The 16,149-nt window shown below is 44.7% G+C and overlaps 1 protein-coding gene across 1 annotated transcript in view; it reads left to right on the top strand.

Annotated features, from left to right (window-relative positions):
* The window catches only part of SAE1 (SUMO1 activating enzyme subunit 1), a 405,755-nt gene that overhangs the window by 328,918 nt on the left and 60,688 nt on the right, over positions 1-16,149 (top strand). Inside the window, exon 7 of the mRNA XM_069207582.1 lies at positions 4,554-4,698. Coding sequence (XP_069063683.1) covers positions 4,554-4,698 — 145 coding nt within the window. The remainder of the gene's footprint in view (positions 1-4,553; positions 4,699-16,149) is intronic.

The following is a 16,149-nucleotide window of genomic DNA, read 5'->3' as shown; positions in this document are numbered from 1 at the left end:
ACAGCTATTCATTGCGATATTGTGTATTTTACAAGAGTATGGGATGTTGCCTTGCTCTTTCATTGCATTGGGTGGTTGTTCCCATGCACGTAAAAAATGTTGGTACTGACGTCGGCACGTCGTCGAGGACCTCTTATTGCCTGTATGACGTCAGACGGCGTCGCGTGGGCTAGAGTGACGTCCTCGTCGACGTGCAGAGACTAGGAAGAAGATTTCCGTCGAATGCTGGCACCATGGGAGTATTCATTAGGTGAGGAATCCACAGGTAGCTAATGTTTCCACCAGAAAAGTCGTTACCGAAGGTAAGTAACTCGTTCATTAGGCGGCCTTTATGGACCTGTCTAGTGCCTTCAGCTTTAAGAGATCTAAGCTATGGTTGATACTGTATGGACCAGTCCTTGTTAACTTTCTAGCTAACGTTCACCAAAATCTAACTGCCAGGGTCAGATCTGAACCTGATCTTGAATGTACAAAACCATTTTACCCCAGTTCTATTTATCTTCTACATTAATGATTTGGGCCAATATTTAAATTCCTGTGAACGAGATGTGCAGTAAATTAATCTACAGATTTACTTGTGATAACGCGGTTATACACCAATACCCGTATGCCAAAGTGTATGTAGCGTTTACTCCAAGAAATAGCAAAATTTAATGAAGGACCTAGATATGGATAAAACTATGCTAAATCTCATGTAATGGTGTGTGGCTCAAAGAATGGACAGAGCACCCTAGATGTTAATTCTGTAAACTGTAAACTTCATACTTGTATAGCGCACTACTCACCCGTTAGGGTCTCAAGGCGCTGTACGCATACCGCTGTGGAACCCTTCCTGGCTTTTCCCTGGTAGGTGCCCACTCCTGGGCAACCTCCAAGGTGAAGCCAGGCTTCCCAGCGCTGTTGGGGCCGTTGTGGAGATTAAGCAAGCTATTGCCCAGAGTTACAGAGTGGGACCCATGAATTAGATTAGGCACAGATGCGAGAATGATCAGGTCCGAGGAAATTGAGCCCAAGACCCGCCAAGGCGGGAATTGAACCCTGGTCCCGGGCCAGATTTCTGCATCAGGGTCTGCCGCTCTAACCATTGAGCCACACTTCTCCATATTCTAATATTCCACTATGGCAAGTTTTGTATATTTGGGAGGTAGAGTCAAGTCATCTGGCCAATGGCACTTGAGTATATCCTCTAGGTAGAAAACTGGTGGCTGTGTTTTTTTATTTTTTTATTTCTTTGTTTTTTTAAACAAGTAACAATGAACAGGGCGAGTACCAGTACCAGTGGATGCTTCTTTTATATATCTGTAAAACACAATGCATACCAGTATCTACACGTGTCACGTGTTTGGGGTTACACTGAATACTGCCCAGATTAAAGAAAAACACTTCTATAGTAGACCTCTGTCACAACCCCCAAGGTACCCCCATATTGTCCACCACGTGGAACTCGGTCTTGCCTATATCGAAGATGCCATTAAAATTACACAGCTATTGCTTTGGCTGTCAGTATGGAGTCAACCCCGAGCCTCATTTAATCAACAGGTGATTAAAGATTGTCCTAGCATGGATCGAGGATGGGCCTACCAATGCCAGACATCGCCAAATAAACTTCAGGGAAGGCTCAAAGGTAACTAAGAAATAGTGCCTTCTTTGCAGACTACTTTAGGCACAGAACCATATTTTTTGCATATCCCAAGCCAGTGGGAGAGCTATTTATTGTTGAGATTCAGAACACATTCTTTCTGTACTTTGCTATGTTTCCAATTGGTCTGTTTTGGGAGTGTATGCCACCCACCTTGCCCTTGTGATAAGTATCACACCAAACTCTAACACACTTTACATTTTTCAGCATATTTTATGAAAAATACACCAGGTCGTTTTTATAAACAATTGTAAATTCTTAGGTTATGTAGACCAGAGCTTATTTTCTTACAGACTTTTAAGGATCAAAAAACATGTTTTGCTGTTTCAAGCTTTTTAAAAAGTACTGTATGTTGTCATAAATCTATGCACTTAACAATTTTTAGATCTGTATGATTCTTTTTATTGTAATAATGGAATTAGTGTAATTTTGATTCTCTCTTAATGGATTAAAGCTTCTTAAATTTAATTGACTGGAGTTCTGCTGCAAAACGATGTACCAATTGTTGTTTCCTCTGCTCCAGTATTTTATGTAAACACCGCTATGGGCTATGTCTTTTGCAAAAAGGTTTGCCCACTATAAGGCCTCTATTCTTCTCCTAGACCGTGTTCAGCAGGGTTATACATTTATGCTTGTTTGCCAAGTAGTATCTGAGTAGAAAGTGAGTGCTATTATCCCAAGACCTTGTTAACAAGATCCCAGGACCATGTACAAAGATAATTCTATGCACAGATAGCCGCAGCTAAAGTTTTTCAACATCAGACCCTGTCTGGATGATTGCTTCATCAAGGCCTAAGCAAGGTGGTTGGTGTTACCTAGCGTAGATCTAAGGTTCAAAGCTTGTGGCAGTCTGGTGGTCCTCCATAACCAGTTGGTCTTGTGCTCCTTTCTTCTTAATCTTGTAGAGGAGTGGGACTAGCTACTGGATTGTCACACCAAGCCTGTGCCACAGATCTGTGGATCCAGCCTGGCTCTTTAGATGGGTCTGGTTGCTCTTTGAGGACAAACAACACTACAACCATTTTGTCTGTCTCAAAAGAATCTATTAATTTCCTGCAACTACAAGTCTAGCTGTGAAAGTAAACCATTGCTCAGGCATGCCCCTGCTGTTCTCACAAACCAAGAGGATTGGTATTGGTATCCAACAGATGAAAGGCCTGAGCAGACTTCTCCATTCCTCTCTATTCAGTATCTGAGTACTGCAAATATCCAGCCACGGACTCCTTTGCAGTATAACAAATCACCAAGTCTAAATAGTTTGCTTCCTGAATGAGTGAGGTCTGGCTGCTTTGGGACAATCTGATGTTGGAGTGATGAGGAACATTCTACTTTTCCTTTCCTCTGATTCTTCTGACACTATAGGTTCTGAAGCAGTCAAAGACAGCTACAGGCGATGAGTTCAATATTTGGACAGTCTATATCATCAGGTGAAGCATATATGCTTGCCCTAGAAAAAGATCATCCACATCTTGAAGAAGCCAGGTAATCTAGACCCTTCCCTACCCTCACTAAACAAAGATGCTTGGTTCCTGAAGACCTAGCCTAGACCTGGCCTATACCCAACTTTTCCTATTTGTTTAGAGAATTTGGACTCCTTGATGTTTGCTAGGAAGTCTGCCTCCAGAGCTTAGTGCAAGAGTAACTGTTAACTGTGTGTGCGCCCTGCCAAGAAATAGCACCCTATTTGCTGTTTGGTTGATATTTCTTTTTCAGATGGCAACAAAATAAGGCATGCTGGTTGACGTCTGTAAGACTAAACTATAGCAGCACTGGGTTTACTTAAATGGAGAGTTGTTCTGCATCACTGTTAATAATCCAGTATTATTTGATGAGATTAACTTGTTCCCTTGGGTCGGGTGCTGCATGCTCTCATGGATATTATCCTGGTTATCCCTAGTTTCATGCTCAAACACTTTGAGCCTATGACCACTTTTGATATGAAGTTCCTTTCTTTGAATATGTCTGTTCAGGTGGGCATAAATTAGGCCAAGCATATAAATGAGCATCAGGCATTTTGTGCTTCGGAACTGTCAAGTGCCTATTTAAGTCAAAGTTGTTCTAAAGCCCCAAGGTACTGATGGAGCTAAACTTGAAATCGGAGCTCCTTCTCTCCACTGTGTTTCATACATGCTACTGTCTCTGCTAACCACACACTGTTCAGCCTGGCTATCATCCCTGCTTTTGCATTATTTGTATAGAAACTGTTCTCTGCTTTCTACTTGACAAGCTATTGGTGACTTGGTTCATTGATGATAGTCAAGTTGCAGTTAAGGCCACCATTGTCAGATGGATCAGTTTCTGCATTTCCCTGTGCTTAACCTTAGCATGGGGCAGATCCTTCATCCACTGGCCAAGCCCTCCACAACACAGCTAAGGGGTTCTGCTGTGGCTATGTATCTGTCAGCGAAATAAACCAAGCTGCATTGCTCTAAAGGCTTTCATGAATAGTAAGACATTCTTGGCCAGTTTGCTTTCTTGTACAATGAAACATCTTTCAGTCAGGAGCTTCCTAAAAGGTGGGTTGTCTAACCTGTTCTGTGATGTGAAATCCTCCTTGCTGTTTGTTGTCAATTCTGTAGATCCAACTGAGCTGGTGAGAATGGGGGAAAGCCAGCACATATGAGTAGGATAAAGTTATCTTAATGACTATTAACCCTAGCATTGGCTCTCTTACATTATGAGCACCCTCCATTTAAGCCCTCGGCTGTCACCCAATGAAATGCTGCTTTTAAAAGAATATAACTGGCTAGGCCGCACCTACTCAGAAGAAGAGGGTGTGTCAACTTTTGATACTGTGATTTGGATGAAAAGCAGTTGAGGCAAGTTCATGTTGCACCACTAGGTTCAGGTTACAAATTAAAACTAAAGTCTGTGAATTCCTATTTATAATATGACTGTTCAATTTTCTCCCTAGTTCTCATGAAATTCCGCACTGATAAAGGAAGAGATCCCCACCCTGACAGTTATGGGGAGGATTCTGAGTTGCTGCTTCAGATTCGAAATGATGTGATGGATACTCTTGGTGTCAGTCCAGATCTCATCCCTGAGGGCTTTGCTGAGTAAGTGCTTTGCAAATCATTGTCATTCTCTTATTTAACTTGTGTAATGCATTTTTATAGATATAGATTAATTCAGCATTCATATGTAGATAAACATTTATAAAAATAAATTAAAAGGGCTGTGTTCGTTCGGACCAAGTTATTGCTGTTGGGGACCTCAGCGACTTCCGTTAAGCAGTGACCCTTTAAAAGTAGTCTGTTTATCTTTGTGCAAAGTGATGTCAACTTAAAAAGTAATTGTAGGAAGAACGGAGCTTCTGTTCTGTAGAGCCTACTGGACTGCCTGAGAAGACTACATTGCATCTCTTATGAGATTAATGTATGGGCACCCTGCAATTTAAAAACATTTTTTTTAGTTGTTACCATGATTGGCTGTGCTGCTTGTGTTTGGACCACACCCTCTCTACTCACCAACATTTCATCCATGTTCGGAAGGCACTTTGAAATCTTAACCGAATGCTGTTGATGCTGACACTAAAATGGAATTCCCTATCTGTGTTGACAAGAACCAGTTGTAAGCCATCTGGTTGAATTCAGTTAGTTTGCATACCATTAAATTGGGTACTTTACTTCGGATGGCATTTAATTCTGATTAATTGACCATTTCAATTACTTTATATTACTTTAGTTAGGTTTTTTTAACGTACAGATCACGTGTGTCTGTGTGTATATATATGTGTGTTCCACTGAAAAAACAAAAGCTACAGGGACGTTATAGTTAGGTTCTGAATTTACTCGTACAAAACCATAGAAATTCAGCAGTTATAGTTAGAGTTCTTTCAAGTAACTATAACTCATGCCCTACTCGCTCCCTCGCCACGCACAATTGTCTCATCAATAAGTTTATTGCAAATGTTACAATGAGAATATGCAATATGGCATACAAGATGTCATCAATGATATACTAATATGTGGAGTAATTAGCCGTACATGGCGAAGGCTTGAGTTATAGTCCAGTAGAAGGCGTTTTTGCCGAAACGCGTTGACATTCCATTGCAGGACTCTGTGTAACCATTATAAGGAATAAATCTGAACTAATTCAATTCAACATTGCTGTATCTGACCTCGTCTCAATGGTTAGGATCTAACCAAGGGATTGGTGCAGCCGTCGGATGGTTAGCGTTCCATCTGTTAAGGATTAATTATATGTATATATATATATATATATATATATATATATATATATGTTCGATGGCATGTGTAGCTGCAGATACACATGCTGTGCACATCCCGCCATCTGGTGTTGGGCTCGGAGTGTTACAGGTTGTTTTTCTTCGAAGAAGTCTTTTCGAGTCACGAGACCGAGGGACTCCTCCCATTTCGGCTCCATTGCGCATGGGCGTCGACTCCATCTTAGATTGTTTTTTTTCCGCCATCGGGTTCGGACGTGTTCCTTTTCGCTCCGTGTTTCGGGTCGGAAAATTAGTTAGAATCTCGGAAAAATCGTTGGTATTGTTTGCGTTCGGTCGGGTTAGTTACAACAGATCGACACCGACTTTTGAAGAGCTCCGGTGGCCCTTTGGGGTTTTTTCGATCCCCCGTCGGGGCCTGGTCGGCCCGGCCACGTGTCTCTTCAAGGCTGATGGAACAGACCCCATTCCGCTTCTGCCCAAAATGCCATAACAAGTATCCATATACAGATCAGCATCTGGTCTGTAACTTGTGTTTGTCGCCAGAACACAAGGAAGATACTTGTGAAGCCTGTCGAGCGTTTCGGTCCAGGAAGACACTAAGAGACCGAAGAGCAAGGAGACTGCAAATGGCGTCGGCGCCGACAGGACAAGAGCGTTTCGAGGAGGAGGAAGAAACATTCTCCATCCAGGAATCGGACTCGGATGAGATCGATCCCGAAGAAACGCCGAAAACCGTGAGTAAGACGTCGAAACACAAAACTCACGAAAAAACTACTAAAGCCCAGGGGATGCCACCGCCAACAGGCCATGGCTTAACCCGAAAAATAGGTGACCGATCATCGGCACCGAAAAAGGGCATGCTGGTGGCGAAGTCATCCTACTCCGGTCGAGATACCGCCACACAGCAATCTCGGGCCCAAGATAGTGGCTCCGAGCAGGTTCGGCACCGAGATAGCGGCACCGAAATGGGTCGGCACCGAGAGACCACGACGCCGAAAGTAAAGAAGGTTTCGTCGGAACCGAAAAAAGCAGCCGAAAAGGTTTCGATACCGAAACATCCGGCCTCGGAACCGAAAACAAGTTCCTACACTGAGGAACAAGGACTGTCCACACAAATGAAGACACATAGATTTGGACAGGAATTGGAAACAATAGAGCCAGACTATACACAAAGAAGGCTCCATATCCAAAAAGAAACAGGGAAGATCAGTACTCTCCCTCCGATTAAAATGAAACGCAAACTTGCCTTTCAATAAAAAGACAAGCAGCCACAGGCAAAGGTGGCTAAACAAGTAACCCCGCCACCATCTCCACAATGCTCTCCGCAACCATCACCGGTAGCCACTCCACCAATGATGCAATCCCCAATTCATACAGGAATGAGTCAAGATGACCCTGACGCATGGGACCTTTATGACGCACCAGTGTCAGATAATAGTCCTGAATGTTATCCAGCTAGACCGTCGCCACCAGAGGATAGTACAGCCTACGCACAGGTGGTGTCGAGAGCAGCGGCATTTCATAATGTCAGCCTGCATGCTGAGCCCATTGAAGACGACTTTCTTTTTAACACACTGTCGTCCACACACAGCCAGTATCAGTCTTCCTATGCTACCCGGAATGCTAAAACACTCCAAACAAATGTTTGAAGAGCCTGTAAAAGGAAGGGCCATTACTCCAAGAGTGGAGAAAAAATATAAACCGCCACTAACAGACCCCGTGTACATCACACAACAGCTAACACCGGACTCAGTTGTAGTAGGGGCAGTGCGCAAAAGTGCGAACTCACATACTTCAGGTGATGCACCACCTCCAGATAAAGAAAGTCGAAAATTCGACGCAGCAGGCAAGAGGGTGGCGGCACAGGCAGCAAACCAGTGGCGTATTGCCAATTCACAGGCTTTGTTGGCCAGATACGATAGGGCCCATTGGGACGAAATGCAACACTTTATAGAACATTTGCCCAAGGAGTTCCAAAAGAGAGCGCAGCAGGTAGTAGAAGAAGGACAGAGTATCTCCAACAATCAGATACGGTCAGCAATGGATGCTGCAGACACAGCTGCAAGAACTGTCAACACAGCAGTAACAATAAGGAGACATGCATGGCTTCGTACATCAGGATTTAAACCAGAAATACAGCAACTGTGCTGAATATGCCATTCAACGGACAACAGTTGTTTGGGCCGGAGGTGGACACTGCGATCGAAAAACTTAAGAAAGACACTGACACGGCCAAAGCCATGGGCGCACTCTACTCCCCACAGAGCAGAGGCACATTTAGAAAAACACAGTTTAGAGGGGGGTTTCGAGGACAAAACACAGAACCCACAACCTCACAAACAAGACCCACTTACCAGAGCCAGTATCAGCGGGGACGTTTTCGGGGGCAATATAAAGGGGGACAATTCCAAAAGAATAGAGGAAAGTTCCAAAGTCCCAAAACTCCTCAAAACAAACCGTGACTTCCAAGTCACACATCCCCAACACATAACATCTGTGGTGGGGAGACTAACCAAGTTTTAGAAACATTGGGAGGAAATAACAACAGACACTTGGGTCCTAGCAATTATCCAGCATAGTTATTGCATAGAATTTCTCAAATTCCCTCCAAACGTCCCACCGAAAACACACAATATGTCAAAACAACATATAGATCTAGGACTAGAAGTTCAGGCATTGCTACAAAAAGAAGCAATAGAATTAGTACCAAGGCAACAGAAAGGGACAGGAGTTTACTCTCTGTACTTTCTCATACCCAAAAAAGACAAAAGTCTGAGACCTATACTAGATCTCAGAACATTAAATACATACATCAAATCAGATCACTTTCACATGGTGACATTACAGGACGTAATCCCACTGCTCAAAAAACAAGACTACATGACAACACTAGACCTAAAGGATACATATTTCCATATACCGATACATCCTTCGCACAGAAAGTACCTAAGGTTTGTATTCCAAGGGGTACATTACCAGTTCAAGGTGTTGCCATTCGGAATAACAACTGCGCCAAGAGTTTTTACAAAATGCCTAGCAGTAGTAGCTGCACATATCAGAAGGCAGCAAATACATGTGTTCCCGTACCTAGACGATTGGTTAATCAAAACCAACACGCTAAAACGGTGTTCACAACACACGAGGTACGTCATAGAAATCCTCCACAATCTAGGTTTCTCAATCAACTACACAAAGTCACACCTTCTGCCGTGTCAAACACAGCAATACTTAGGGGCAACAATCAACACAGCAAAAGGGATTGCCACTCCAAGCCCACAAAGGGTTCAAGCATTTCACAATGTAATAAAAACCATGTATCCAAAACAAAAGATAAAAGTCAAAATGGTGATGAAACTACTAGGCATGATGTCCTCGTGCATAGCCATTGTCCCGAACGCAAGGTTGCACATGCGGCCCTTACAACAGTGCCTAGCATCACAATGGTCACAAGCACAGGGTCAACTTCTAGATCTGGTGTTAATAGACCGCCAAACATACACCTCGCTTCAATGGTGGAACAGTATAAATTTAAACCAAGGGCGGCCTTTCCAAGACCCAGTGCCACAATATGTAATAACAACAGATGCCTCCATGATAGGGTGGGGAGCACACCTCAATCAACACAGCATCCAAGGACAATGGGACACTCAGCAAAAACAGTTTCACATAAATCACTTAGAACTATTGGCAGTATTTCTAGCGCTAAAAGCATTTCAACCCATAATAAGCCACAAACACATTCTTGTCAAAACAGACAACATGACAACAATGTATTACCTAAAAAAACAGGGAGGGACACACTCAACACAGTTGTGTCTCCTGGCACAAAAAATATGGCATTGGGCTATTCACAACCACATTCGCCTAATAGCACAATTTATTCCAGGAATTCAGAACCAGTTAGCAGACAATCTCTCGCGGGATCACCAACAGATCCACGAATGGGAGATTCACCCCCAAATACTAAACAAATACTTCCAGAATTGGGGAACACCACAAATAGATCTATTTGCAACAAAGGAAAACGCAAAATGCCAAAACTTCGCATCCAGGTACCCACAAGATCAGTCTCAGGGCAATGCGTTATGGATGAGCTGGTCAGGGATATTTGCTTACTCTTTTCCCCCTCTCCCACTCCTTCCATATCTGGTAAACAAATTGAGTCAAAACAAACTCAAACTCATACTGATAGCGCCAACACGGGCAAGACAACCTTTGTACACAACACTACTAGACCTCTCTGTAGTGCCTCATGTCAAACTACCAAACAGACCAGATCTGTTAACACAACACAAACAACAGATCAGACATCCAAATCCAGCATCACTGAATCTGGCAATTTGGCTCCTGAAGTCCTAGAATTCGGACACTTAGACCTTACACAGGAATGTATGGAAGTCATAAAACAAGCTAGAAAACCTACCACTAGACATTGCTATGCAAATAAGTGGAAAAGATTTGTTTATTACTGCCATAATAATCAAATTCAACCCTTACACGCATCTGCCAAAGACATCGTAAGTTACTTACTACATTTGCAAAAGTCAAATCTAGCTTTCTCTTCCATAAAGATACATCTTACCGCAATTTCAGCTTACCTGCAAATTACGCACTCAACCTCACTATTTAGGATACCAGTCATAAAAGCGTTTATGGAAGGACTAAAGAGAATTATACCACCAAGAACACCACCAGTTCCTTCATGGAACCTCAACATTGTCTTAACACGACTCATGGGCCCACCTTTTGAGCCCATGCATTCTTGTGAAATGCAATACTTAACATGGAAAGTTGCATTTTTAATTGCCATCACATCTCTAAGAAGAGTGAGTGAAATTCAAGCATTTACCATACAAGAACCATTTATTCCAATACACAAGCATAAAGTAGTTCTACGGACAAATCCACAATTTTTACCAAAAGTTATATCACCGTTCCACTTGAATCAAACAGTAGAATTACCAGTGTTCTTCCCACAGCCAGACTCTGTAGCTGAAAGAGCACTACATACATTAGACATCAAAAGAGCGTTAATGTACTACATTGACAGAACAAAACTAATTCGAAAAACAAAACAATTATTTGTTGCTTTCCAAAAACCTCATACAGGTAATCCAATTTCTAAACCAGGCATTGCTAGATGGATAGTTAAGTGTATTCAAACCTGCTATCTTAAAGCAAAGAGAGAACTGCCTATTACACCAAAGGCACACTCAACCAGTAAGAAAGGTGCTACCATGGCCTTTCTAGGAAACATTCCAATGACCGAAATATGTAAGGCAGCTACATGGTCTACGCCTCATACATTTACCAAACACTACTGTGTAGATGTGTTAATGGCACAACAAGCCACAGTAGGTCAAGCAGTACTACGAACATTGTTTCAAACAACTTCAACTCCTACAGGCTGAACCACCGCTTTTGGGGAGATAACTGCTTACTAGTCTATGCACAGCATGTGTATCTGCAGCTACACATGCCATTGAACGGAAAATGTCACTTACCCAGTGTACATTTGTTCGTGGCATTAGTCGCTGCAGATTCACATGCGCCCACCCGCCTCCCCGGAAGCCTGTAGCCGTTAAGAAGTTGATCTTGAACATTTGTAAATTTGAAAATATATTACTTTAAACTACATTATGTACATTACTCAATTACATGGGCACTATTACTAGCATACTCAACTCCTACCTCACCCTCTGCGGGGGAAAACAATGTAAGATGGAGTCGACGCCCATGCGCAATGGAGCCGAAATGGGAGGAGTCCCTCGGTCTTGTGACTCGAAAAGACTTCTTTGAAGAAAAACAACCTGTAACACTCCGAGCCCAACACCAGATGGCGGGATGTGCACAGCATGTGAATCTGCAGCGACTAATGCCACGAACAGATGTACACTGGGTAAGTGACATTTTCCATATATATACATACACATACACACCTAGGAGCGCGGTCGCTAGTAGGTAGTTAAAGTTAGGACCTAGTTTCCATTGAAAAAGCATTTTTTGACTTGCCTATATCTTTGGCACAGTTTGACGAATCTTCACAACATTTTCCAAAGAAGTGTGCCAGAGAATCTTGTTGTGCATGGGAAGTTTTAGGATGATCTGTCAGGCGAGGGCCAAGAAAAGAGGGAGGGGGGGTCACAAAAAGTTAATTTCCCAGTTAATTCCCATAGGAGCTTTGAACACGACTACAGCCTGAACCACTGGATGGAATTACACCTAATTTGGTAGAAAGGTAGATTCTGATGAATACAACTACCTGTGGATTCCTCATCTAATGAATTTTCCCCATGCACCAGCATCCAACGCTAATTTTCTTCTAGCTCTGCACGTCGACGATGACGTCACAATTGCCTGACTCCCACGCGACGCCGGATGACGTCATCCAGGCAATAAGAGGTCCTCGTCAGCGTGCAGACGTCAGTTCCCTTTTTCCGTGCCTTCAAAACGGTTATTTCTTCTCAGCCAAGTAAATCGGGGTTTTAAACCCTGTAGGGAGTGCGGTGGCCGAATGTCAGTGACAGACCCACGCGAAAATTGCTTGTGGTGTTTGAGTTCGGACCATGAAGTTGAGGCGTGCGGTTCATGCCAGCGTATGAATCCGAAAGCACTCGAGGAGCGGGAGGCCAAGTTATTCTTGGCGAAATCAAAGAAGGAGGAGAGACATTACCAGCGGCTGATTTTCTTGACCTTCCTCTTCCAGCTGCTGAAATAAAAACTAACATTCTCACTGAAGTGTTGAACCCTTCTTCAGCTGTGGCAGAGCCACTTCTTCCATTTAATGAGGCACTCATAGACCTGATAATAGAGGTGTGGAAGAAGCCTGTGACTTTGACAGAAGTGAATAGGTCGGTTGCAAGGAGGTATCGGGTAGCTCCTGGAGATCCAGCTTTCTGTCAAAACATGTTCCTCCCGCACAGCTTCAGGATCTTTTCCAGGGGTTCCTTTGGACAGGGAATCTAAGAGAATGGACCAATCTGCAAAAAAGGCATTCTCTTCATGCAGCATGGCCCTGAAATCAACGAAGGCAACTTGTATCTTGGGCAGGTACATCAGTGCCCTGATGGACGAGGCCAAGACGACACATCCTGGATTGCCTCAGGAGGTTCTGAACCTTTTGACGGACACTCAGGCAGCGGCAACTCAGGTTATCCAATCTGGACTTGACACGTCTGATTCAGTGGCCAGAGCAACGGGCACGTCCGAAGCAACAAGAAGGCATGCCTGGCTACGATCTTCAGGATTCTCTTCCGATGAGCAGTCATCCTTACTTGACTTACCCTTTGATGGGGATAAACTCTTTGTGACAAAGGCTGACTCTGCCTTGGAGCGATTCAAGGAAGTAGGGCCACGGCAAAGTCATTAGGCTTGCAGGCCTCCATCTCCACTCCTTCATGAGCATTCAGGAGGTTCAGGGGGTTTGAGCGTGCCTCTTCCTTTCAAGGGAGATTTCAGCAGACAGGCCAGCAGGCTGCCTCTACTCACTCCTATAGATCATATAGCGGAAGGGGTAGGGTTCGTACCAGAGGGGCCACCCAGCAGCACTATGCCTCTTCCTCCGGAGGGGTGCAGCAGGGAAAGCAGCCTTAGTCCTCCATCAATTCCTTTGCATGCATCTCCTTGAGGGGGGAGATTGTCTCCGTTTCTCCACATGTGGGAGTCAATAACATCGGACTCCTGGGTCACCGATATTGTGGGGAAATGCTATACTCTTCCCTTTCGGGAGTTTCGCCCTCCCATCCCTCCCCGCCCATCCTTCTGTTCGGAAGACCATCTCCTTTTATTACAACAGGAAGTTCGAGTCCTTTTGTCGAAACGTGCAGTAGAGTTGGTTCCTGAGCAAGAGATCGGTCAGGGATGTTATTTAAGGTATTTCCTGATCCCCAAAAAGAATGGTCGGTGGAGGCCAATCCTGGACCTGAGGATTTTGAATTGGTTCCTCAAGCAGGAAAAGTTAAAAATGCTGACCCTAGCACAGGTGCTTTTGGCGTTGAACGAAGGGGATTGGACGGTGTCTGTCGACTTGCAGGATGCTTACTTTCATATCCCGATTCTCAAGTCGCACAGGAAGTATCTCCGGTTTGTGGTGGGATTGCAAAACTATCAGTTTGCGGCCCTTCCGTTTGGTCTTACTTCAGCACCTCGAGTCTTCACGATGGTGATGGCGGTGGTTGCAGCAGGGCTCAGAAGGAGGGGGATAGCAGTATTCCCTTACCTGGACGATTGGTTGATCAAAGCCAAGTGTCCGGAGCTCCTGCTGCGTCACCTGCAGTCGACAACCCAGTTGTTGTTCGATCTGGGTTTTTCAGTGAACGTGCCCAAATCTCACCTGGAGCCCTCTCAACGCCTCCTGTTCATAGGGGCAGTACTAGACACAACATTGAATCGGGCCTTTCCTCCGTCGCAGCGGGTTCAGGACATTCAGCCGGTGATTTCAATGTTCCAGAATGGAGCGGTCGTTCCAGTCCTCAAGGTCTTTCGTCTGCTCGGTCTGTTCGCTTCTTGCATTCTCTTGGTCACTCATGCACGCTGGCACACGAGGGCTCTTCAGTGGTGCCTCAGCAGGCAGTGGTTTCAGCACAAAGGGGATCTCGAGGAATCGATAAGGATCTCTAGAGACACTGCAGCGGATCTTCAATGGTGGGCTGCGGCCGGCAACCTTTCTCAAGGAAGGCCATTCTCGCTGCCACCTCCAGTGGCCAGTGATAACGGATGTTTCCACTCTCGGGTGGGGAGCTCATCTGGGGGACCTGGAGGTCAAGGGTCGTTGGTCTCCAGTGGAAAGAGGTTTCACATAAATCTGTTGGAATTGCAGGCGATACGGCTGTCTCTCAAGGCCTCCCTCCCTTCCCTTCGCAGTCAGTCTATTCAGGTCCTGACGGACAACACTACCGCAATGTGGTATATAAACAAACAGGGAGGAGTGGGGTCGTACCTTCTCTGCAGAGAAGCTCTGCGACTCTGGTCCTGGGCACAGGACCATCGGATTTGCTTGGTAGCAAACCATCTGGCTGGAGTTTTGAACGTACGTGCGGACAGTCCCAGTCGGCACATCTTGACCGATCACAAGTGGCATCTTCATCGAGACCTGGTCCTTGACATCTTTCAAACAGACCTGTTTGCCACTCTGGAGAATGCGCACTGCCTGTCTTTCTGCAGCCCCCAGTATCCGGTGCAAGGAGCGTTGGGGGACGCGTTTCAGATGTCCTGGTACGGCCAGCTGCTTTATGCTTTTCCCCCCATACCTTTGATTTCTCAGGTTCTGAGGAAGATTCGCCAAGATTTGTCAAGTCATCTTGATAGCTCCGGATTGGCCACGAAGGGAGTGGTATTCAAACCTTCTCCAACTCTCTCTGTTCCCTCCACTCCGTCTCCCTCACAGGGCAGACCTCCTCTCGCAGTCGCAGGGGCAGGTTCTACACCCCCACCTCCAGAGCCTGCACCTACATGCCTGGAGATTGAACGGGGCAATCTGAGTACTTTTTCTCTCCCACCTGAAGTGGTGGACGTTATATTATCGGCCAGGCGCCACTCCACCAAATCTATCTATGCAATCAGGTGGGCTAAATTTGTGACTTGGTGTGGAGAGAATCAAATTGATCATTTACATGCCCACTTACCGGACATTTTGTCATTTGTGCTGTCCTTAGCGCAGAGGGCTTGTGCGGTTGACACTGTTAAAGGGTTACTTGTCCCCTCTGTCAGCCTTTCTGTGTCTACCAGACCAACCCTCCTTGTTTAAGTCCCCAATAGTTTTGAGGTTCATTAAGGGTCTCACTAACAAGTTTCCGACCACTCCATTTGTTTTGCCGCAGTGGGATTTGAACTTAGTGTTAGCATTTCTAATGGGTTCACCGTTTGAACCAATGCATTCATGTTCCTTAAGGTTTTTAGTTTTAAAAACGTTTTTCCTGGTTGCCATTACGTAAGCTAGAAGGGTGAGTGAGCTTCAGGCTGTTAGTGTAGAACCCCCATACACTTCCTTTTATAGGGACAAGGTGGTGTTAAGGACCAAGGTGTCTTTTTTTTTTTACCGAAGGTTGTTACACCCTTTCATTTAGGACAGTCCATCACACTTTCCTCCTTATATCCTCCACCTCATCCATCAAAGGAGGAAGAGAGGCTACACCGACTAGATCCAAGAAGAGCATTGTTCTTCTCCGTCAACAGGACAAGGTGTGTTCCAGTCCTGGATATCTGTCGGACAGTAACATGGGCATCATTGCACACGTTTGCAAGACATACTGCCTGGACAATCAGGTCTGTAGAGACGGGCATTTTGCCCGTTCGATTCTACAGGACTTTCTAATATAAG

This window comes from Pleurodeles waltl, chromosome 9 (genome assembly GCF_031143425.1).
Source record: "Pleurodeles waltl isolate 20211129_DDA chromosome 9, aPleWal1.hap1.20221129, whole genome shotgun sequence".
NCBI lineage: Eukaryota > Metazoa > Chordata > Amphibia > Caudata > Salamandridae > Pleurodeles > Pleurodeles waltl.
This window is presented reverse-complemented; position numbering and strand designations above follow the sequence as displayed.